The sequence below is a fragment of the Pantherophis guttatus genome, chromosome 3, assembly GCF_059756535.1.
Source record: "Pantherophis guttatus breed Tessera chromosome 3, ASM5975653v1, whole genome shotgun sequence".
Classification (NCBI taxonomy): domain Eukaryota; kingdom Metazoa; phylum Chordata; class Lepidosauria; order Squamata; family Colubridae; genus Pantherophis; species Pantherophis guttatus.
Genome location: NC_142065.1, coordinates 26,741,220 through 26,764,217, shown reverse-complemented (window position 1 = coordinate 26,764,217; position 22,998 = coordinate 26,741,220). Strand labels below are relative to the sequence as shown.

The following is a 22,998-nucleotide window of genomic DNA, read 5'->3' as shown; positions in this document are numbered from 1 at the left end:
ATAAAAATCTGACACCACAAGTGTAACACCCCTCCTTTAAGGAAAGATGCACTCCAGGCATCTAAGTTACAACTTAGGTCATTCACAAGAGAAACCACATATGCTCGCATTCCATGTTTTCAGTTTCGGCCCTGATTGAAAGGGCTCTAACTTATTCATTTCAATCCTCCTTTCAGTCAGCTCTTATCCGGTTGATTCTGTTTCTCTTTCTAAGTACATTTTCCAAATCCATATCACCTCCTGTTTTCCTCCTCGGTTCCATGAAAATTTGTTTATGTTATCATAACATGTTATCATCATAAAATGTTATGATGGAATTCTGAGTATTATTGCCAGAATAAATATGGGAACTATTAACTACAAGGAGCGTGGGCAGATTCTTACTATATTGATTTATCTCTCAGGCAACTATAAACTTGTTTATAACCTTTGGAAATAAACAATAATATTGCAGTTACTAATGCTGCTACCTGTTGTAACCCTAGCTTCTGTTTCAACAAAAATGAGAAGAATTGCCTATGTTTGGGGGGTGGAGAAAGAATTGAAGCATACAAACCAGTTTGGCAAAACTTTGATAGCAGTTCTGTGCAACTGTAGCCCTAACCACATTTCTGTTCATACACTGCTCTACCCAACAGTAGTTTTTTTTTATCATTCTAAGTCATTTGCTGAATCTGAAGGACAACATGAAGCTGCTCACCACCTTTCTCCTTGTGGGCCTTCTAGCTCTTTGGATGGGATTCCCCTCCACATCTGGGAGCTACCTCCCAACAGGTGAGACATAAAAGTAGCTGTTTGGTGAAGAGAGATGATGGAGGAAAGAGAAGGAAGCCTGACAGAGTTTTATGCCTTCATCTTTACCTTTAAATTGTCTATTTGATAAATATTTGATTAATCGATGCTGATTGAATATGAATTTATATAGCTTTTACTACCATTATTATCATGGAAAATATGCTAACATATGTTAAACTGTAATGCGGTTTCAGAAACACAATTATTTAAATTTTGTTGGAGATGCTCTTCATACAATTTACTGTAATGTTGATATTAGTCAACCAATCTGTGTTTTATTTCATGTATATATGTATGTATGTAAGTGTATGTATATATGAGTGTGTGTGTATTTTGTTGAGATAAAATGGAGATTATATCTGAAAAGAAAGGTTGCCATCTTTATCTATATATATATAATCAATCAGAATATACATACATACATACATACATACATACATACATACATACATACATACATACATCAGAAATTTAAAACTCAGTGTACTCCATGCTAGAGATATTAGCTGCATCTCTAGATGGTCACTTTTTCAACTATCATCTCCAGTTTCTCTCAATAAGTTGAAGGTGCTTATTTCTTGAAAAGAAATAAGAATGATAAAGAACTCTAAAGTTGAAATTGATTACTTAACCAACTTCACATTGGTTGTTTAGACACTTTTTTTAAACCTATAACCAGGGGTGGGTTCTACTTACCTTTACTACTGGTTTGCAACAGGAGCGCTATTGCTATTCGTCTCCTGGAAAATGAGTTTCAACAATTTTTGGTAATAATTTTGAGGTTGAAAACTATGAGGATTTTTTTTCTGTTAATTACATGTACATACATAAAGACACACATACATAGCAATAGCACTTAAACTTATATACCACTTCAAAGTGCTTTACAGCTTTTTCTAAGTGGTTGACAGAGTAAATATCAGGAAAGAGTATGAAAAGCTGGAAAAGTACCAGGGCCTGAAAGAGGGGAGAGGATGTGGAAAATAAAGGCTACAGTCAGGGCCGGATTTAGATGAAAAGAGGCCCTAGGCTATTCCACTTATGAGGCCCTTTCACCAGTGGTGGGATTCAATTTTTTTAACAACAGGTTCTGTGGGCGTGGCTTAGTTGGGGGTGTGGCTTGGCAATCATGTGACTGTGTAGGCGTGGGTAGCTCGTCATGTGACCGGGTGGGCGTGGCTATGTGCATAGGGACTACTCAGAGGGCTGAAAAAAGTCATTTCTGACTGGGCCTCGCACTTTTGACTGGTTCTCACACTTATGACCATCCTCACATTTATGCCCGTGCAGCTTTCTTAACAACCATGTCACTCATTTCACAACTGCTTCTCTTCAGCATGGTGACAAGATAGGGCAAAAACGTAAAATGTGAGGACAGTCGTAAGTTCGAGGACTGGTCAAAAGTGCGAGGACCAGTCAAAAATAACTTTTTCAGCCCTCTGAGTAGTCCATATGCACAAAAGGACTACCCAGAGGGCTGAAAAAAGTGATTTCTGACAGATCCTCGCACTTTTGACCCGTCTTCGCACTTATGACTGGTCATCATTTATGCCCATTGTAGCATTCTTAACAACCATGTCACTCATTTCACAACTGCTTCTCTTCACCATGGTGACAAAATAGGGCAAAAACGTAAAATGTGAGGATAGTCGTAAGTTCGAGAACTGGTCAAAAGTGCGAGGACCAGTCAAAAATAACTTTTTCACCCCTCTGAGTAGTCCATATGCATAAAAGGATACAGCAATAGAGAGGGATGAAGGAAGGGAAGGGAAATTAGAGTAGGAGGGAGGGTAAGAGAGGGAGGAAGAGAGGAGGAGAAGGAGAAAGGAAGAGGAAGTAGGGAGGAGAAGAAGAGGGGGAGGAAGAGAAAGTAAGAAGGAAAGAAAAGAGAGAGGTGGTAGGTTTGAGGAGAAAGATTGCTGTACAATAAAAAAGATGAAAGGGAAGAAAGCCAACCCCAAACAAATATAAAGATATTAAGATAAAGAATGAATTGTTAAACTTTAAAGAATAAAAGAGAACAAATATGAATAAATAACAATAATTAGAAACACACATACAAACATACAATGTATTTTCTTTGAACAGAGTATTTGGCCGGTTCACAAATTTAAACAGTGTTTAGTCATTTCAATTAAATTTACAATTTCTATATTTCCTTTTTGCCATATTTATTCCTCCTCTATTTTTGTAAAAAACCAATATTACCCTTCATCCTCATCTCTAATCTTAATCAAATTCAATTTTTCCCTTCTATTCTATATTATACCCCTTCCCATTGTCATCTATTTTTATATCCATCCTCACATTGGTTAATTATGTAATATTAGTTGTTTAATATAAATTCAACATTTTAATATAAATCAATTAGTTATATAACTACCTTTTTTGTATATTAATCAATATGAACATGAATATTTCAATTATTTCCATGCAATCCAATTTCTTACAAATCCATTAATTATATTTACCAATAATAATAAACCAAATAATTTCCCCCATATATTCCTCCAAACCACAACTTAACCATTTCTGCTTTCAGAAATATACAATTAATAGTATCTCAATTATTACCATTCCCTAGTTAAATAGAGCTTTTTTTCTTTTGTGTTTTAAAATCCTGAACTCTCCTCTTTTTCCCTAAATTTCCCATTGTTTGCACCTACCTTTTTTGGTGAGGAAAAAGAAAAGAATTCTGCCTGCCTAATTTTCCAACCTTGTAGCAACAGCAAAGCAGTTTCAGTTTCGTTTCTCAGCATAGGTAGGGGGAAAAAAATCAGCACTCTTTGCACCAAAGCAGAAGAGCCCTGAGCAAAACAGCTGAGACAAATCAGCTGAGAGCCGGGAGGCCAATTAGCCTCTGCTGAAGCTCCGTGGGCCAATAAAACTACAAAAAAAACACCGAACCCTTTGTTAAATTGCTGGCTCCCCCGCCCCTCGCCCACCACTATTTATTGGCAATAAATAGTGGTGCGGAGGGGCGGGGCAAGCCAGTAATTTAACAAAGGGTTCGGCTGCACCACTGGCTCTAGGGCAGCCCTTTGAAGCCCCGCGGCAAGAATTTGAAGTTTTTTTTTCCTCTAGCCATCGGAGGCAGCAATAGGTTGGGAGTGGGCGGGGTAAGCGAATGACCGGCGATCCAACAGAGCAGAGAGTGAGGGTGAGTGAAGGCGTGGAAGCTGCTTTCTCCATCCTGCTCTCTTGCATCTGGAGCCGGTGGGGAACCACGTGGCAGCCCACGTGGATCCCAGGCAGCGGAACTCAGGCTAGGGAAGGGGTGGGCAATTGTGGCTCTTTTACAACCTGTGGCCTTCAACTCCCAGAATTCCTGAGACAGCCAAGCTGTCTCAGGAATTCTGGAAGTTGAAGTCCACAGGTTGTAAAAGAGCCACAATTACCTACCCCTGGCTACGGTAGGCTGGCGCCGCGCGGTTGGGAGGCGAGGGGCGGGCGAGCCAGGAATTTAACAAAGGGCTCGGTCGAACCCCCTAGAACCCCCAGAATCCCACCACTGTGTAGGCCCCTCTTGATCTTGAGGCCCTAGGCTGAAGCCTAGTTAGCCTATAGGAAAATCCGGCCCTGGCTACAGTGGTCGATTTAACTTGATGCAATGGTGTTAGAAGAATTGTTGCCGGATGTAAGCTATTCCAAATAAAACTACCTTTCAAAATTGACTCATGGTGAATTAATAATATTATAGATGTGTGTCTATGTCTGTCTCTGTGTCTCTGTTTGTGTGTTTGATATACTAAAAGTAATTAATATAATAATACATGTAATAAATATGATATGATATGATATGATATGATATGATATGATATGATAATTCAACAACATCTTTCCCGTTGCCCCCAACAATATGGGCCCTCATTTTACTGATCTTGAAAGGATGGAAGGCTGAGTCAACCTTGATCAAACTGCTGGAAGTGAGCAGAGTTAGCCCAAAATACTGGGTAAGATGCTGAGCTTGTGGATCGAAAAGTTGGCAGTACAGCAGTTTGAATCCATAGTGCCGCATAACGGGGTGAGCTCCCGTTACTTGTCCCAGCTTCTGCCAACCTAGCAGTTCGAAAGCACGTAAAAAATGCAAGTAGAAAAATAGGGACCACCTTTGGTGGGAAGGTAACAGTGTTCTGTGCGTCTTTGGCATTTAGTCGTGCCGGCCACATGACCATGGAGACGTCTTCGGACAGCGCTGGCTCTTTGGCTTTGAAACAGAGATGAGCACCGCCACCAAGGGTCGGGAACGACTAGCACATCTGTGCGAGGGGAACCTTTACGTTTACATATATACATATTTGATTACATGTGTATATCAAAATTTATCAAATTTATATTTTGCAGATAAAGAAATAAAGGGAGAATAGTATAGATCTATTTCAAGCTATTTAGCTCTTATCAGCTAGCCATACCCTTACTTGGATTTGAATATGGGCTGCCTGCCTGTTAGGCAGTTGTATTAACCTCTGAGCCTCAAGTTCTCCTCCCTTCATCAGCTTGAGCCAGGGGAGAGATTAAGTGTTTTTCTATCAAGACACCTGGTCTACCCCAGCATGTGGGAGGGAGCATACTGCATGTGTATGTGTGTGTGTGTGTGTTTATATATATATTAAAAGTAATTAATATAATATAATTAATATAATTATATGATTATATGATATGATCTAATATAATGTAATAATTCAACAATATTTCTCTCCTGTTTCCCCTCTGCCATTACCAAAAGGTCCAGTTAAAAAGAAGCCAGGAGTGTGTCCATTCGATATGTGCGATTGTTCTGGTCCTCTGCCTAATGAGTGCTGGACAGATTATGGTTGTGAAAAAAAGAAGAAATGTTGTTACTCTTGTTGTGCAATGCGCTGTGTGGACCCAAAATAAGAAACTCCGGGATTCAGGTAGTACTTTCTTCTCAAGGGTGCACTGGGTTCCATATTGTCATAGTCTTGGTGAAAAAGGAAATATCCTCCATGCTCCCTTCCCTTTAGCCCTGTAGCCTAATCTTCAACCCATTCTTTCCTTCCTTCCTTCCTTCCTTTCTTTCTTTTCTTTCCTTTCTTCCTTTCCTTTCTTTCTTTCTTGGGTGAATACAGGTATTGCTTTCACTTCACCTGCCTTTGATTCCTTTGCTTCAGATTAGCTACCAGAAACTTTGATCAACCACATGCAAACCTAATTTGCTGGCATTGTTGTACTTCAGCAATCTTCCCGTAGCAGCTGGTCCTTAACACTTATTTTAAATTCTTCAGCCATCCAGGTTCCTCCAACCTAGGCTGACAGAAGTTTTTCTTTATTATATCATTTGGCTGTTTCCTTGATGCTGCCTCCAGCAAAATGTTTCTTCTTGAACTAGTTTGGTAATGAGAAACATAGATGCTTGTTTAGCTACTTTTGTGTTGTTAAGTTTAACATTTAATTTGCAATCCATTTACAGGCTTCCCCATTGATGAAAGCGTATTTGGCAACTCCATGTAAACCTCCAGTAATTTTACAGCATCTTTCTGGCCTCGGAAATTTCTGGCCTCAGAGAACTTTCCTTCCTTCCTTCCTTCCTTCCTTCCTTCCTTCCTTCCTTCCTTCCTTCCTTCCTTCCTTCCTTCCTTCCTTCCTTCCTTCCTTCTGGGTGGGTACAGCTTATTATAATGATAATGAAATATTATGAAAAATGAAGAAAGATGATTCATTGTAATGGAAATGATTGTTTCTCTATCATAAGTAAAATTAGCATCTCAAATTTCCCTTTTCAGTTCTTTATTTACCTACAGAATACATCTCGATAATCTCTAGGAGACAAAATTTAATTACAATATTTCTCCTAAGAAGACAACCTATCCATGGCAGAATAGATTCCACTAAACTGTGAGCTTGGTCTCGTATTTTTGTATCACCAAGAAGGAAAAATTGAGAACTTTACAGATCACATTGTTAATGGAAGCCTTGAAGTTTAATGTTGCTATTGTTTAACCTGTTAACTATTCTTTCTTGTATAGAATATATGACAAGTCAAATTAGGTTTCAAATAGATATAGAAGTCTATAAATTTTGGACCTTTTTTTTACAAAAGGGGAAGATATTATTTTTGCAGTATATCTCTCAACGTTCAGCTGAGTGGATAATATGTGATTTTGGGTTTTTTGTCCATTTAATTCACATTTCTTTAATGTTCTTGTCCTGTTTTCGTTTGTTGTTGCATTTTTTGGATTTGTATTTTAATCTTTTAAATAAAATAAAAATTAAAAAGCTCACATTTTAAGTAGACACCTACAATGCCATGCCCTCAAATTGTAACTTTCATAGCAGCCCAGAACCATATTAGGATTGATAGTATCAAAAGTCCCCCAAAGATCTAATAAGACAAGGAAAGCTGCACTCCAAGTACCTAGGTTACAATTTAGGTAATTCACAAGAGCAACCATATGTGCTTCCACCAGGCGTGGGTTCTAATTTTTTTTACTTCCGGTTCTGTGGGCGTCGCTTATTTTGTGGATGTGGCTTGATGGTCATGTGACCAGCTAGGCGTGGCCAACTCAATGTCACTCATGTCAAGGGTCATCACGTCATCTAGCCCCACCCCTCCCAGCCATTCCTTGTGACACCCAGCCTCAACGTATCTATAATTCTGTAAAAATGTTGTTCACCTTTTTTCAACTTTATTATCTACATACTATAGATGTACTTTCATGAACCACTGAAAAGAGGAAATGGCTCACATGCTTTGCCCAAGAGTGTGATAAGCAACAGGCTTTTAAGGGGCTGCCAGAAAGAAGGGGGGGCAATGTATTTTCCAAAGCACCAGAGGGCAAAACAAGAAGCAATGGATGGAAACTGATCAAAGAGAGAAGCAACCTAAAACTAAGGAGAAACTTCCTGACAGTGTGAACCAATATAGGTGCAGAAATATTTCAGTCATAATTTCACATATAAAATAGCCATTCGTGTAATACAACCTGCATATTGTTCAAAACAGTCATTAGTATTATGGCTGATGCTTGACAGCAAGCCTAAAAGTCAAAGATCGTAAGAGTGCTTCTTTCTCTGTATGTATATAAAACATCACATACCAGGAATAGCATATTAAGATGGACATATGCAACCTGATGTACAAATAAACACACACATATTTATGCTCTGAACTATAGTCATTGAATGCATGTAAATCCCTGAAAACTATGTGGTAGCCCTGGGCAAAAGAAAAGCAGTAAAATCACCCTAGGTGTAGGGACAGTGTAAAATATTAATACATGATAAATAATGGAACAATTAAAAATAATAGCACAGAGGTTTTTTTCTCTTTCCCTTCCTTCCTCTTTCTTTCTCTTCTATCTCTCTCTCCTTCCCTCTTTCTGTCTATCTGTCTCTCTGTCTCTCTCTGTCTCTCTCTGTCTCTCTCTCTCTCTCTCTCTCTCTCTCTCTCTCTGTCTCTCTCTCTCTCACACACACACACACACAGAGAGAGAGAGAGAGAGAGAGACAAACAGCCCTGGTCTGGGCACAAAGTATCTGTTGTTACAGAAGTTCTCATTTCTCTCTATAATACATCTCATACTAATCAATACCCTATCTCTCAACTATGTAAAGCCTATGCATGTTTACTTGGCAGTAAGGCTACTCTCTTTCAGTGGGATTTACTCTTAATAGATACACATGATTGCAGGCAGACAGCTAGCTCCGTTGTTTAATAGGCTGTAAGTAAAATTTCTACATTAACAAAATTTATACCTAAACAACAGAATATAGGAGCAAAAAAATCATAGCAATAGTCTGAGCTATGCTTTTCTTCTTTAAATGGAAGTACTACCCATTTTAACCAGACATTAAGACTCATTAGTTTGGAATATTAGTATGGCTTGCATTGAACCTTGACAGTACTTGTTTTCCTTACAAACTAGCTCAACTTCCTTTCCTTTAAATCTTGCTTTCGTTACACACCGCTCCGCTTCGGACCAAGAGCTCCGTTTTTAGGGAAAGAGAGTGGACTGGAAGGGGGGGCTTTGGAAATAAAAGCGCAGCAAGAGAAAAGGGGAAAGGCGCACTCTGGATTCCGGACTCCGAGCGTTCCCTGAGCCAGGAAGCCCTCTTCATTCTCATTCTTCCCAATCCCTTCCCTTCCCACTCCCGGATCCTCCCCCCCCACCCGCTTTCTTTTGCTTGAAACTCCTTTCAGGGTGGGAGGGAAAACCAAATAAAAATGGGAAGAGGCAAGGACAGAAAATGGTGCATGGCTGCAAAAAAGGAGGGCATTTTTCAGCCACTTTCTGGGACTGAAAAGTTGAGGGGACCCAAGGAAGCAGGATCCAGCCAGGACTAAGAAGACCCCCACTCCCATCCCCCACCATCCCACGCTGCCTTCTTTTTCTCTCCCTGCCCCCGCTCTTCTCTCTCACGGGAAGAAGGGGACTAACCTTAAAGTAAAAAGAAAGCTCTGCTGCTGAGTAGAGAAAGCAATAGCTGGAATGGATGTTGCTACAGAGTTATCTTTATCTTTATCTTTATCTTTTATTAGATTTATATACCACCCTACTCCCGAAGGACTCAAGGTGGTGAACAGCCATAAATAAAACAAATGTAATATAAAATTTAAAAACAGTTAAAAAACATATTAAATAGATTTGGCCCACTAATTAAAACACCCCTATTTTTAAGAACAGATTCGAATTAAAATTAAACCATTAAAAGGGTTGGGCCAGCCCCGCTTGCTGGAATAAAAAGGTCTTGAGGGCATGGCGGAAAGTGAGCAAATCCGGGATCCTCCATATCTCTGGGGGGAGTTCGTTCCAAAGGTCAGGTACCCCCACAGAGAAGGCTCTCCCCTGGGGGCCGCCAGTCGACACTGTTTGGCCGATGGCACCCTGAGGAGCCCCTCTCTGTGGGAGAGTACTGGCCAGTGAGAGGCTACCGGTGGCAGAAGGCGGTCTCATAAATAAGCAGGTCCTGAGCCATGGAGCGCTTGGAGCCATGGAGTTAAAACAATGAAAAAATTGCCCTTCCCCTGTTCCTACCCTCCCTCTTTTTCTCCCCACCAGTTTCTTTTGGCTCCAGTGCCAAAAGAGGGAATTCTCTTTTGTTTGTGAAGTCCCCCTTCTTTTTTTTCCCGCCCAGCTGGAGAAAGACAGGAGAGGGCTGCTGCTGCCCCTATCAGTCCTAGCACAGCGGCTGCATGCAACGCCACTGACTGGCAGGGAGAGGGGAGCATAGCAAAGCAAAGCTTGCCGAGCTCCCCCCCCCCATCCCCTGCCCCACCTGCCACCTCAAATTGCACCCCACTGCGAGACGCGCATTTTACTGGAGAGTGGTAGCTCTGGGTCATTTCTCAGCCATTGATGCAGGGAGTGCAAGGCAATTAACTTCTCACACTCAGGAGAAATTTTCCTTTACTTTGCAAGGTTTTTCCCTGCACACAACGGCTGATAGACGACCTGGAGCTGACAGTCTGCACACTGCCAGGCGAGCAGCAGAGCAAGTAAGCCAGCACCATGCTCACGAGTAAATTTGCTCATGAGTAAACTGCAGATTAGAGGCAGCTCGCAGCTCGCAGGCAAGGAAAGAAACCGCTGCCTCCTGCCTCCGTGCATCAAGGAGGCTGAGCAGCAGTGGGAAGAGCATGGGATGGGAGGTGCAGGAAGTGGCTGCCAGCGATGCCCTCAGGTGAAGATGTTGTGGGCGGGGAGGCTCGACCCCCTCTTAGGAGCCTCAGTTTACTCGTGAGCACCATTGGCCTTTCTCCCTGCCTCTCCCAGTCAATGTTGCTCACAAATAAACTGCAGTTATGATCTCCTGCGTGCTTCCCTTGCAGGCAAGGCTGGCTTGGGGAAACATATGGGAAGAGCTCCGATGCTGTGATCTCCTACGTGCTCCCATCTCTCCCTGTGGCGCATCGGCCCACCACCCGCTGCTGGTATCGCCCCTCTACCAGCTCTCCCTCCCCTGGCAGCGCGGGCCCTTCAGCCTTACCTTTGCCAGCAGTGGTGAGCAGAAGTATGGGGGTAGATTCTGCAACTAGTGGCTGGGCAAGGCAGGCGAGCATCAGGTGGGCAGGGTGAATGAGTGGGAACCGGTTTGGGGACGTGGCCAGCCAAAGGTCACTAACGGTTTGGGAAAACGCACCAAATTTCCACTGACAGTTCTCCTGAACTGGTATGAACTGATAGCAATCCACCTCTGGCTTCTACCCCTTACTTCAGTTTGAACCATGATTGAAAGAGCTATAACTCCTTCATTTCCATCCTCCTTTCAATCAGCGCTTCCCTAGTTAAACCTGTTTCTCTTTAAATTACACTTATTTTCCAAACTGCATATCACCTTCTGTTGTCCTCCTCAGGTCAAGAAAAGTTTGTTTATATTCTTTGGAAATGTTATGATATTCCAAACTGGACTGCATTTGGGGAATTCTGAATGTTACTATCAAAATAAAAATGGGAACTATTAACCACAAGGAGTGTCAGTAGTTCTTCCAACTGGACCTCACATTAGAATGTAGGAAAGAAGAATTCGCTGCTTGAGATGTTGAATGAGAAAGGAAAAGGACAAGATATTGCTAACAGTCTGAAAGTGAAATGAGCTAACCACATTATTGCTCAAAGAAATTATTGGTTAACCACAAACTGACAAGAAAGTTAATTAGAAAAAGCCACTTGGTATATCCATGCCTCAAAGCCAAGTCCAAATATATGGATTATATATACCATATGCAGAAGACCCTATACATATTGTTATGACCTAGGTTGCCTAGGAGAGGCAGGCTTCAATAGAGTCCCTTATTGCTCTGTTAAATGGCACAACAAACAGGCCTCCAACAGCCCGTAAGGATCCACCCAATTCTTCCCAGAAGGCAGCCACTCACAGTCCCACAAACAAAAGCCAGTAAGCAACAAACCAATTTGAAAGGCAGAGAGGAAGACAAGGCGCAAGCTCATGGGGCAAGGTCCAGAGTCAAGGTCCACTCAGCAATGCAGGTCCACAGGGCAAGTTTGACTTTCTACCAAGTTTTTAGCTACTTCAAGACCTTCCAAGAAACTAGATGATAAATTTGTTCAAAGTTCTCCGACAAATCAACCCTGTAGCCTTCCACATCCCATTACCCCTTCAAAGAAGGTGCATCCACTATTTCACCAAGCATTTTTTTTATTTTTTTATTTATCAAGCATGTATTTTATGACAGATACAAGTGTAAACATAATTATAAATACATGAAAAACATACGAATAAACTTTAGGTTTGTATCTATTGTGTGCTCTTGTATTGTTTTGCTTGATGTTATGTATGTATCTATTTTCTGTGGAAAATTCAAATGCAGGAATGCTTGGGATTGGTTAAAGGTTATTTCAGGACTGTATATAAGGAGGGCTGTTGCCTGTGTTTCTTTGCTGAAGTCTCACCCTGAATTAAAGAGCTGTTGTCACTAGCTTGCTTGTGCCTCTCGTTATTCCCGCGCTACTACATTGGCAATGAAGGTGGGATTGAGGCCACAAGAAGGAAAACAAAAAGAGCTTTGAGTTTCAGCCAGGGTGACAAGCGGACTACGGAGACATACTGCGATGTCTGCCTACATTCCGCCAAAACCCTTCAACCCGACCCGAGAGAAGTGGGGGTCGTATCTAACCAGGTTCGAGTGTTCCCTGGAAGCAAGTGAGATGCAAGGCCTCTCGGCAAATCGTAAAAGAGCTCTCTTCCTAAGCCACTGCAGGCCAGACGTTTTCGAGATGGCCGAATCCCTCTGCGAAACTACACCGGTTCAGACGCTCCCCTGGACGTCCTGCAAGTGAATCTGAGAGCCCACTATGCTCCCATTCCTTAGAAGTTTGTACAACGCTACGAGCTCCAGCAACGAGTACAAAGAGAAGGAGAACCGGTCAGCGCATATGTGGCCGCACTTCGAAAACCCGCAACGCATTGCGACTACCGGGATCTAGACGACGCACTCCACGAACAGTTGATTTGTGGCATTAGAGACACTTGTTTACAGAGGCGCTTGCTCACAAAGCCAGATTTGACATTAGCCGGCGCACTCGATGAAGCTAGAGCACACAAAGCGTCCACTAAGGCTTCCGAAGTGCTACAACGTCCACAGCCGAGCAAAGACGGCCCGAAGTCAGCCCCTGTTCATTGAGAGGGGGCGCGAACCAGTACAGAGGAAGAGTCAGATGAGGACGTCTTCCACACTGACAAAAAGAAGGGCGAGCAAAGTTGCCGCCGTGAGAACTGCTCGAGTTGCAGTGGAAATCACGAGAGACAGTCCTGCAAATACCAAGACGCCATTTGCAGGCGCTGTGAAAAGAAGGGCCATTTGGCGAGAGTCTGTAGAGCTCAATTTCCTCGAAATAACAAGTCAGGTGACCATCATGACCAACCAGAACCGACACGTTCAAACCAGCCAACCAGAGATGGTGGCGCAAGAAAACGGCATGAGAATCAAAAGCAAGACACCTACAGCACGAGAATCGGCCAAGTCAGCACATCTGTAGAGGAAAAAGTCTACACGAGAGTAGAAATTGAAGGGAGACCATGTGACATGGATATCGACACCTGGTCTGCCCTGTCAATCATGTCCTGGGCAACGCTTAAATCACTTCTACCGAAGTTCCAGAGAAGCCAGCTTTCACGGCAACGAGTTTGCCTTCTTGACTACCAAGGAAACCGAGTTCCTGTGGAAGACGTGGGCACGTTCCGGGTCACCTACTGCGAGTTCCAGAAAGAACTTCCCCTGACCATCGTCAGCAAGTCGCTGCCAAGCCTCCTGGGCCTAGCTTGGTTTCGAGCCCTCGGCATGGGCTTCATGGGTGTCCACAGCCTCGGCGGACCGTCTCTAAAGGACAGCCTCCTGCACGAGTTCCAGGACATTTTTGAAGAGTCGCTAGGCAAGTACGTGGGGACCGCTATTTCTTTTAATCTAGACCCTAATGTAGCCCAGATTAGGTTAAAGACAAGACGAGTACCATTTGCCCTAAAACCAAAAATAGATGCGGAACTTGACAAACTGATCAAACAAGGGGTGTTAGTTCCTGTAGATCACGCTAAGTGGGAAATCCCAATAGTCATGCCAGTAAAGTCAGACGGATCAATCAGAATCTGCACTGATTATAAATGCACGATCAATAAGGCGTTGCACAGAGCGCATACCCAGTCCCGATCGTCCACCATTTGCTTCATTCCCTGGGCCCTGGCAAGATATTCACTAAGTTAGACCTTTTGCAGGCGTACCAGCAGCTGCCGGTAGATGACGCTATGGCAGAATCACAAACTATAGTAACGCACAGAGGTGCGTTCAAATGCACTAGACTGCAGTTTGGGGTTAGCATTGCACCAGGGCTTTTCCAAAGCACAATGGAGCACCTACTACAAGGACTCCCAGGGGTTGTACCCTATTTTGACGATGTCCTCATTAGTGGCCAGAATGAGGCACAACTTGGAGAAAGAGTTAGACAAGCGCTCACCAGGTTTAGAGAAGCAGGACTTAAACTCAAAAAGTCCAAATGTAAAATTGCGGTACCCTCCATAGAATTTTTGGGCTATCGAATTGACGGCACAGGCATTCACTCCACGGAAAGGAAAGTAAGGGCCATCCAAAATGCACCCACACCAAAGTCGAAGGCCGAACTGCAGGCCTTCCTGGGACTTCTGAACTTTTATACCATGTTCCTCAAAGACAAAGCCACCATTGCGGAACCATTACATAGACTGCTAGGAAAAAACGTTCCTTGGGTTTGGGGCAAGACTGAAGCGGCTGTGTTTAAGGCTGTTAAAAAACTTTTCTCTGAAGACAGTTTTCTTATCCAATACAACTCGGAATTGCCGCTTGTGCTTGTCTGTGATGCATCCCCTTTTGGAGTGGGCGCTGTGTTGAGCCATAGACTACCGAATGGGTTAGAGGCACCCATTGCCTACTACTCTCATACCCTGTCCAGTGCAGAACGAAATTACAGTCAGCTGGACAGGGAAGCTTTAGCGGCTGTGGCGGGGGTCAAAAAATTTCACGAATATTTGTTTGGCCGGACTTTTGAACTTATAACGGACCATCAGCCATTGTTGGGACTTTTGGCTGGTGACAAATCAACCCCGGCCGCTCTCTCCCCCCGGATGACCAGGTGGTCTATTTTCTTGGCCGCTTATTCGTATAGACTAATCCACTGACCGGGCCGGACACTAGGCCATGCTGACGCCCTCAGCCAGTGCCCCTTGCCCGATCTGTTGGAAAACCCGACTCCGGAAGCCCCTGTATTGTTGATCGATGTTGTATCCCTGGGGCCACTCTCGTCTGGCGAGGTGGCAAGGGCATCTGCCAAAGACACTGTTTTACGAACTGTTATGGGCTGGCTCATGAGGGGTTGGCCAACTAAGGTGGACAGTGGGGATTTTCAAGTGTTCTTTAACAAGAAGAATGAGTTGTCTATGCTGGAGGGCTGTTTATTGTGGAGCGATAGGGTGGTTATTCCCTCACGGTTAAGGCATCGGGTGTTGGAATTGCTACATGAGGGGCACCCTGGTATAGTCAGAATGAAGAGTCTGTCTCAGAGTTATGTGTGGTGGCCACAACTTGACAAAGACGTCACAGAGTGGGTGGGAAAATGCAGGAGTCCCGCCCGGATCCCCTGTAGTTTCCATTAGAGAGTGGGAAAAGCCTAAGGGACCATGGGGGAGAATTCATATAGATTTTGCAGGGCCCTTCAATGGCCAGAATTTTCTAATAATTGTCGACGCCTTTTCCAAATGGCTGGAAATAGCCCTAATGCCATCAACCACTTCCGAGGCAGTAATCAAGGTCCTCAGGAAGTTATTCACTACCCACGGGTTACCAGACACCCTGGTATCAGATAACGGGCCCCAATTCACAGCGACTCAGTTTGAAAGCTACCTGGCCGAATTAGGAATAAGACACGCATTATCTGCCCCATTCCATCTGGCTTCTAATGGCCTTGTAGAGAGATTCGTACGAACGACCAAAGAAGCCCTGTCCCGACTCGATGCGGGGGATTGGCAAGCTAGGGTTGATCAATTCATAGCAATACAGCATGCAACCCTGTGCACTGCCACAGGGCGCAGCCCAGAAGAACTTTTACTGGGTCGTAAACTCAGGTGCACTCTCGATCACTTACATCCAAACTATTCCACAGATAATGTTAAGGGGGAAGAGGGAGGATTAAGACAATTCCAAATCGGAACCCCGGTATTTGCAAGAAATTATGCTAGCGGTCCACTGTGGATAGGGGGAATTATTGTTGGAATCACCAGCCCAAAATTGTACACAGTGGACGTAGGGCAAGGTAAAATTTGGAGAAGGCATATAGATCAATTGCGTAAACGTTTGGTTGGTGAAGCCTGTGAAAGTCCCGATATTTTGAAACCTAACTTCCAAAGTTTCCTCGAAACAGCTATCTCAAGCCCGAGTAAACCGGATTATTATTCGGGTAAGCCTGAGTTCCAGCACCGCCCCAACGAGTCAACACTCCCAGCCGGGGATGGCCACACCTCTGGAGAAATCCAGGAGGTTCCATTGGTGGAGCCAGGACAGATGGGAGGTCCCTCTGACCAGCTCGACGCCTCACCAACAACTGAATTGCGCAGGTCCACCAGGGTAAAGTCACGCCCTGGTCACCTGCGTGATTTTGTATGTAAATATGTAAATAGATAGGATAAGTGCCTTCTGGGAGTGGAGGGGTGTTATGTATGTATCTATTTTGTGTGGGAAATTCAAATGCACTGTTACTTGTGATTGGTTAACGGTTGTCCCTGAACAGTATATAAAGAGGACTGTTGCCTGTGTTTCTTTGCTGAAGTCTCACCCTGAATTAAAGAGCTGTTGTCACTAGCTTGCTTGTGCCTCTCATTATTCCCGCACTACTACAGTTGAAGCTGAAGTATTCATTGGCTGGTAGGATATTGTAGCAGATGATTTTATGTACTATGCTTAGGTCAGACCAAAGATGGCAAAGTTCTAAGTTGTCTAAGCCCAAAATTTAGAGTCTGGTGGCATAAGGTATTTTGTTGTGAGCAGAGGAGTGGAGTACACTACTTGTGAAATATTTCTGGATGTGCTCAATTGTATTAATGTCCGATATGCAGTGCGGGTTCCAGACAGATGAGCTGTATTTGAGAATTGGTCTAGCAAATGTTTTGTATGGTCTGGTTAGTAGTGTAATATTACCGGAGAAGAAGCTACATAAGATAAGGTTTACAACCCTTAATGTCTTTTTGGTGATGTTGTTACAGTGGGCTTTGGCACTTAGATCATTTCATATGAGTAGTCCAAGGTCCTTAACAGAGTGCGGGTCATCTACAAGGTCATGTCCACTTAGCTTGTATTTTGTATTCTGATTCCTTTTGCCAATGTGTAAGACAGAGCATTTGTTAGTTAAGATTTGGAGTTGTCAATTTTTTGACCATTTCGACACAAAGTCAAGGTCATTTTGAAGGGTAGCAGCATTGTTGGTAGTGTTAAATAGTTTAACATCATTGGCGAAGAGAACACAGTTACTTATAATATGATCACAAAGGTAATTTCTGTGTAGTATGAAGAGTGTTGTTCCTAGAACGCTGCCTTGGGGGACACTGCTATTAACAGGTGCAGGATTTGATAGGGCGCTCCCTATTTTGACCACTTGTTGTCTGTTTGACAGGAACGTAGTTATCCGATTATGGAGAGGTCTGGAGATGCCGTAGGAATTTAGTTTTAGAAGTAGTTTGTCATGTGCCACTGAATCAAAGGCTTTACAGAAGTCTATGTAAATTGCATCTATTGCTTTGCCCTGATCAAGATTCATAGTCCATATGTTCTTGCAGTGTAGAAGTTGTAGATTACAGGATATTTTTTTTCTGAAACCAAATTGTTTATTAGAGAGCAGGTTGTTTGTTTCTAGGTGGAGGGTAATGGATTGGTTGATGATTGATTCCATGACTTTGCAGGTGACGCAGCATAAAGAGATTGGTCTGTAATTTTCGACTAGGCTGGAGACCATGGCTAGTGACCATAGGTACTTATAAATAAGTATAAGTGATTCTTGATAAAGTTTTCTGCGCATTCTGTAATATAGGAACAGAAGCTTCATTGTGAGCATTTTCTGCTTTGAGAATATTCATCTAGATTCTACCAGCAAAGTACTGGAAGTGATCATTATTCAGATATAGAAAAACTTTTTGTGATAATGTACAACTCACCATGATTCGTTTTTCAAATTTCATCCATTTGTGTGTGTGTGTGTGTGTGTGTGTGTGTGTATGTGTGTGTGTGTAATGTGATTTACAGTGATCATAGAATTGAAGAATCAAGAAATATATTAAATACATTATATTTTGGGTGTCTAGTCTGTTGTTAGATGAGGGAATGAAAGAAGTAGACAATGTACAAGGTCACAAGGTTTCAATGACTACTTTTGTAAAAAAACGAAAAAAACTTCCATTAAATTAAAGAAAACCCAAAGGCTGGACAATATACACAGAGGTCATGAGATGAAAAAGGAGGACATCTCCTGCTTTTGCTGGAAGTGAGGGAACCCCAGGTCTCAGGACACAGGAGGGTGACTATAATCTACACCACACCAGAATATGTCAGTTATGGATGTAGCCACCAGTTCCCTTAACACAGCATATATTCTGTGGAAATTAGACCAAGGCAATTGCTTAAATTTGGGGTGGGGTGGGGTGGGGTGAAACCATATAAAGATCTTTTGCAACCCTATTGATTGCAGTTAGGTGCAACTATATTCCTTAGAACATCTCTGTTTATATCTTGGCTTTGCTCAGTTATAGTTCTTGATTATTATTAATTTTTCCTGAATCTGGAGGACAACATGAAGCTGCTGACTATCTTTCCCCTTGCAATCTTCCTTCTGGCAATTTGGATGGGAGTCCCCTCTGTAATTGGAAAGGACATCCAAACAGGTAAGACATAAAATTTGCTATTTGTGAGAAGACAGGATAAAGGAAAGAGCAGGCAAGAGTCTTACTGGTTTTTATGCCTACATTATTATTTAAATATCATCTATTTTCTGTGGATGATTGAATATTGATTTCTGTATTGTTGCATTTATTACAATTATTGTTATCATAGAAACCTGTTAACATATTTTAATCCATAATTTGCATATATAATGTGCATATATATGTAAATGTATTTTGTTGGAGATGCTCTTCATAGAACGTACCATGGTCCTTACTGTATTCAACCAGCCTGAGGACCCTCACAGTTTTTCCATTTGCCCAATAGAATTTGTTTTAAGACACATCAGTTCAACTCATGGCTATGTTGGAAATTTCAAACTCAATGTACTCTATGCTATACATATTGGCTACATCTGTAGATGGCAACATTTTCAAATGTCTCTATTTTCTTTCAGTAAGTTGAAGATGCACATTTCCATTATAAAAATAATCTACATTAATTTTTCAATACTTGAAAGGAATTACATAGAAGTGAAAGAATTATAAAGCTGAGATTGATTACTTAACTTACTCCATATTTGTCATTGTGAGCACCTTTTTTACATCTAGTGCCCTGAAGGCTTTTCAGTTGGAGAAAATTACAATTCAGTTCACTTTTTCAAAATTTGTAAGTGTTGCGTGAGATAGGTTCTATGAGAAGAGAATGAAGAACAGGCTAAATTGCTAATGAATGAAGAATAAATGGCTGTGTTCATATAAACGGCTGAAGCAAATAGCAAGCTACTTTTACTCATGGATAGGAACAGGTCATGGCATTCAGCCATCTCCCTCTGCATTTTGTTACCATAGATTTAAGTCAGAAGCCTGAAAAAGTGAGTGGATTAGATTGGCCTCTGTAAGGACGATAGGGTTAGGAATTCCACAGAGAATGTGTTGAACAATAGTTGTGACAAAATTTCCTGCTGTTCAGTGCTGATTGTGACTCTTATGTGAGCCAAAATTGCTTTAAAAGTATCAAAGAAAAAAATGGCATTCCAAATAAAAACAAGGTATTCAATGAACAGAATAGTAGTTGTACCACAGGAACTCAGGAAGGAATCATCGTTCAAAGCTTCCCTTTTCAGAAATCTTTTTTGATGTAGCTCTGAAAATGTGCAATAAACACAGAAGCTAATTAATCTCCTCTTTGTTAGTCTCCAGGAAAATGAGCACAGCTCATCTTTTTAACAAACTTTAGTAATTTTGCCATTGATAATGTTGATTTTTTTTGGCTGCTAATGATGTGTTCCTAAACACATCATTAGGTAATTCTCTTTTAGCAACTCTCTTGATAAGCAAATCAGTCACCAAATGCAACAGTGATTGTCCTTCAGCTTTCCTTTGTTTTACAAATCTATAAAGATAAAAAATGCAGGGCTGGTTATTATTTTTTCATCATAATAGTAACTGTGCTTAGTCACTAAAGAAAGCAGTTTATAAGTGACTTCTACCTATACATTATATTGTAAGTTTAACCACTGTTGTTCTGCATTATCTTCCGCTATTGCAGGAAAGCAAAGTCCACAGAAGCCAGGACTGTGCCCAATCGATCGTTGCAGATGCATTCCTCCTCAACCTAATGAGTGCGAGAGAGATGATGATTGCAGTAGAAGGGAAAAATGTTGTTATAGTTGTTGTGCATTGCGCTGTGTACGTCCAAAGAACTTCTGAGACTCAGGTAGTACTTTATATGCATTTTTCTCAAGGACACTCTTGGTTCATCTTCTTTGTGATATCCTCCATGTTTCTTTCACTTTAGCCTTCTACCCTCATCTTCCCCACATGCTTTCCTTTTGTGTGTGTGTGTGTGTGTTGGGGGGGGAATATAGCTATTGCTTTCACCTCCCCTGCCTCTGATTCCCCCTGCTGTGAATACTGCACAACCTAATTTGTTGGCATTGGAGATTTCACTAAAATTCCCATATAAAGTCAGCCCTTGACTCTTAGTTTAAATTCTTCAGTATAAATAAAATTACTTTTGCAAATATCACTTTTCAATTCTTCCTTTATTTACCTATTCACATTCATCAATTAATTCATCAATAATAATCTACAGATTACCATGATCATAGAATTGAAGGGAGCAAATTAAAGCCAATTACTGGAATCGGGAAATAAATTACATAAATCTTGGCTTATAAATCTATTCACAGATGAGGAAATGAAAGAAGCAGACATTTTAAAGGCCACTATATATGAAAGTTTGAATGACTATCTTTATCGAAAAGGTTCAAAAATTTAAAATATATATATTATATGTATTTGATTTTAAGACTCTGCTTGCCAGACAGAGGTAGAGGACAAAAAAGAGGACATCTCCTTTTTTTGGACATCAGAGTTTACAGACATGGAAGGGTGATCATGATCTGGACTATGCCTTAATATTGCAGTTACTAATGTTCCCACCTGTTGTAACACTAGCTTCTGTTTCAACAAAAAAGAGAAGAATTGCTTTTTAAATTTCACCATGAGAGAGAAAGAGAGAGAGAGAGAGACAGAGAGAGAGAGAGAGAGAGAGAGAGAGAGAGAGAGAGAGAGAGAGGGAGAGAGAGAATGTATCATGTGATTTACAGTGATCATAGAATTAAAGAATCAAGAAATATATTAAATAAATTATATTTTGGCTGTCTAGTCTGTTGTCAGATGTGAGGGAAAAGGAAGCAGACAATTTACAAGATCACAATATACAAACGTTTGAATGACTACTTTTGTAAAAAAAAAACTTCCATTAATAGCAAAACCCCAATGGACCATATAGACAAAGGTCATGAGAAGAAAGAGAAGGACATCTCCTGCTTTTGCTGGAGGTGAGGGAACCCCAGGTCTCAGGACATGAAAGGATGACTATAGTCTACAACACACCAGAATATGTCACAGTTATGGATGTCGACACCAGTTCCCTTAACACAGCATATATTCTGTGGAAATTAGATCAAGGCAATTGCTTAAGTTTGGGGTGGGGTGGGGTGGGGTGAAACCATATAAAGATCTTTTGCAACCCTATTGATTGCAGTTAGGTGCAACTATATTTCTTTGAACATCTCTGTTTATATCTTGGCTTTGCTCAATTATAGTTCTTGATTATTACTATTTTTTCCTGAATCTGGAGAACAACATGAAGCTGCTGACTATCTTTCCCCTTGCAATCTTCCTTCTGGCAATTTGGATGGGAGTCCCCTCCGTAATTGGAAGGGACTTCCAAACAGGTAAGATATAAAACTTGCTGTTAGTGAGAAGACAGGACGAAGGAAAGAGCAGGAAGTCTTACTGGTTTTTATGCCTACATTATTATTTAAATATCATCTATTTTCTGTGGATGATTGAATATTGATTTCTGTATTGCTTTATTTGTTACAATTATTGTTATCATAGAAACCTGTTAACATATTTTAATCCATAATTTGCATATATATGTAAATGTATTTTGTTGGAGATGCTCTTCATACAATGTACTGTGGTCCTTATAGTATTCAACCAACCTGTGGACTTTCAGAGTTTTTCCACTTGTCCAATAGAATTTGATTTAAGCCACATCAGTTCAATTTACGGATATGTTGGGGTTTTGAAACTCAATGTACTTCATGCTATACATATTAGCTACATTTGTAGCTACAATTTCAAATGTCTCTAATTTTTTTCCCAGTAAGTTGAAGATGCACATTTCCACTATAAAAATAATCTATACTAATTTTACAACACTTGAAAGGAAGTAAATAGAAATCAAAAATTTCTAAAGCTGAGATTGATTGATTACTTAACTTACTCCACATTTCTCTTTGCAAGCACCTTTTTTAAATCTAGTGCACTGAATCTAGTGTACTACCTATATGTTATATTTTAAGATTAACCACTGTTGTTCTGCATTATCTTCCGCTATTGCAGGAAAGCAAAGTCCACAGAAGCCAGGGAGGTGCCCAGTCACTCCTTGCCTATGCATTCCTCCTCAACCTAATGAGTGCAAGAGAGATAATGATTGCAGAGGAAGGAACAAATGTTGTCACTATTGTTGTGCATTGCGCTGTGTACGTCCAGAGAACTTCTGAGACTCAGGTAGTACTTTATATGCATTTTTCTCAAGGACACTCTTGGTTCATCTTCTTTGTGATATCCTCCATGTTTCTTTCACTTTAGCCTTCTACCCTCATCTTCCCCACATGCTTTCCTTTTGTGTGTGTGGGAGGGGAGGGGGGGAATATAGCTATTGCTTTCACCTCCCCTGCCTCTGATTCCCCCTGCTGTGAATACTGCACAACCTAATTTGTTGGCATTGGTAGATTTCACTAAAATTCCCATATA

The 22,998-nt window shown here is 41.5% G+C and overlaps 1 protein-coding gene across 1 annotated transcript; it reads left to right on the top strand.

Annotated features, from left to right (window-relative positions):
* Nucleotides 1-597: 597 nt before the first annotated feature.
* Nucleotides 598-22,714, top strand: LOC148114525 (uncharacterized). Its single transcript, XM_087889157.1, has 6 exons — nt 598-774; nt 4,684-4,748; nt 5,522-5,690; nt 18,567-18,663; nt 20,213-20,380; nt 22,585-22,714. Exons 1-5 carry the CDS (start codon nt 687-689, stop codon nt 20,280-20,282), a joined length of 489 nt encoding a protein of 162 aa, XP_087745283.1. The 5' UTR covers nt 598-686; the 3' UTR covers nt 20,283-20,380; nt 22,585-22,714.
* Nucleotides 22,715-22,998: the final 284 nt, after the last annotated feature.

Bases quoted from the DNA above. Each gene is read 5' to 3' on its own strand.
- LOC148114525 (XM_087889157.1), top strand. From the start codon at position 687: ATGAAGCTGCTCACCACCTTTCTCCTTGTGGGCCTTCTAGCTCTTTGG. The intron at 775-4,683 runs GTGAGACATAAA...TGATCTTGAAAG, and splicing joins TGGGAGCTACCTCCCAACAG to GATGGAAGGCTGAGTCAACC. The intron at 18,664-20,212 runs GTAAGACATAAA...CCGCTATTGCAG, and splicing joins TGGAAAGGACATCCAAACAG to GAAAGCAAAGTCCACAGAAG.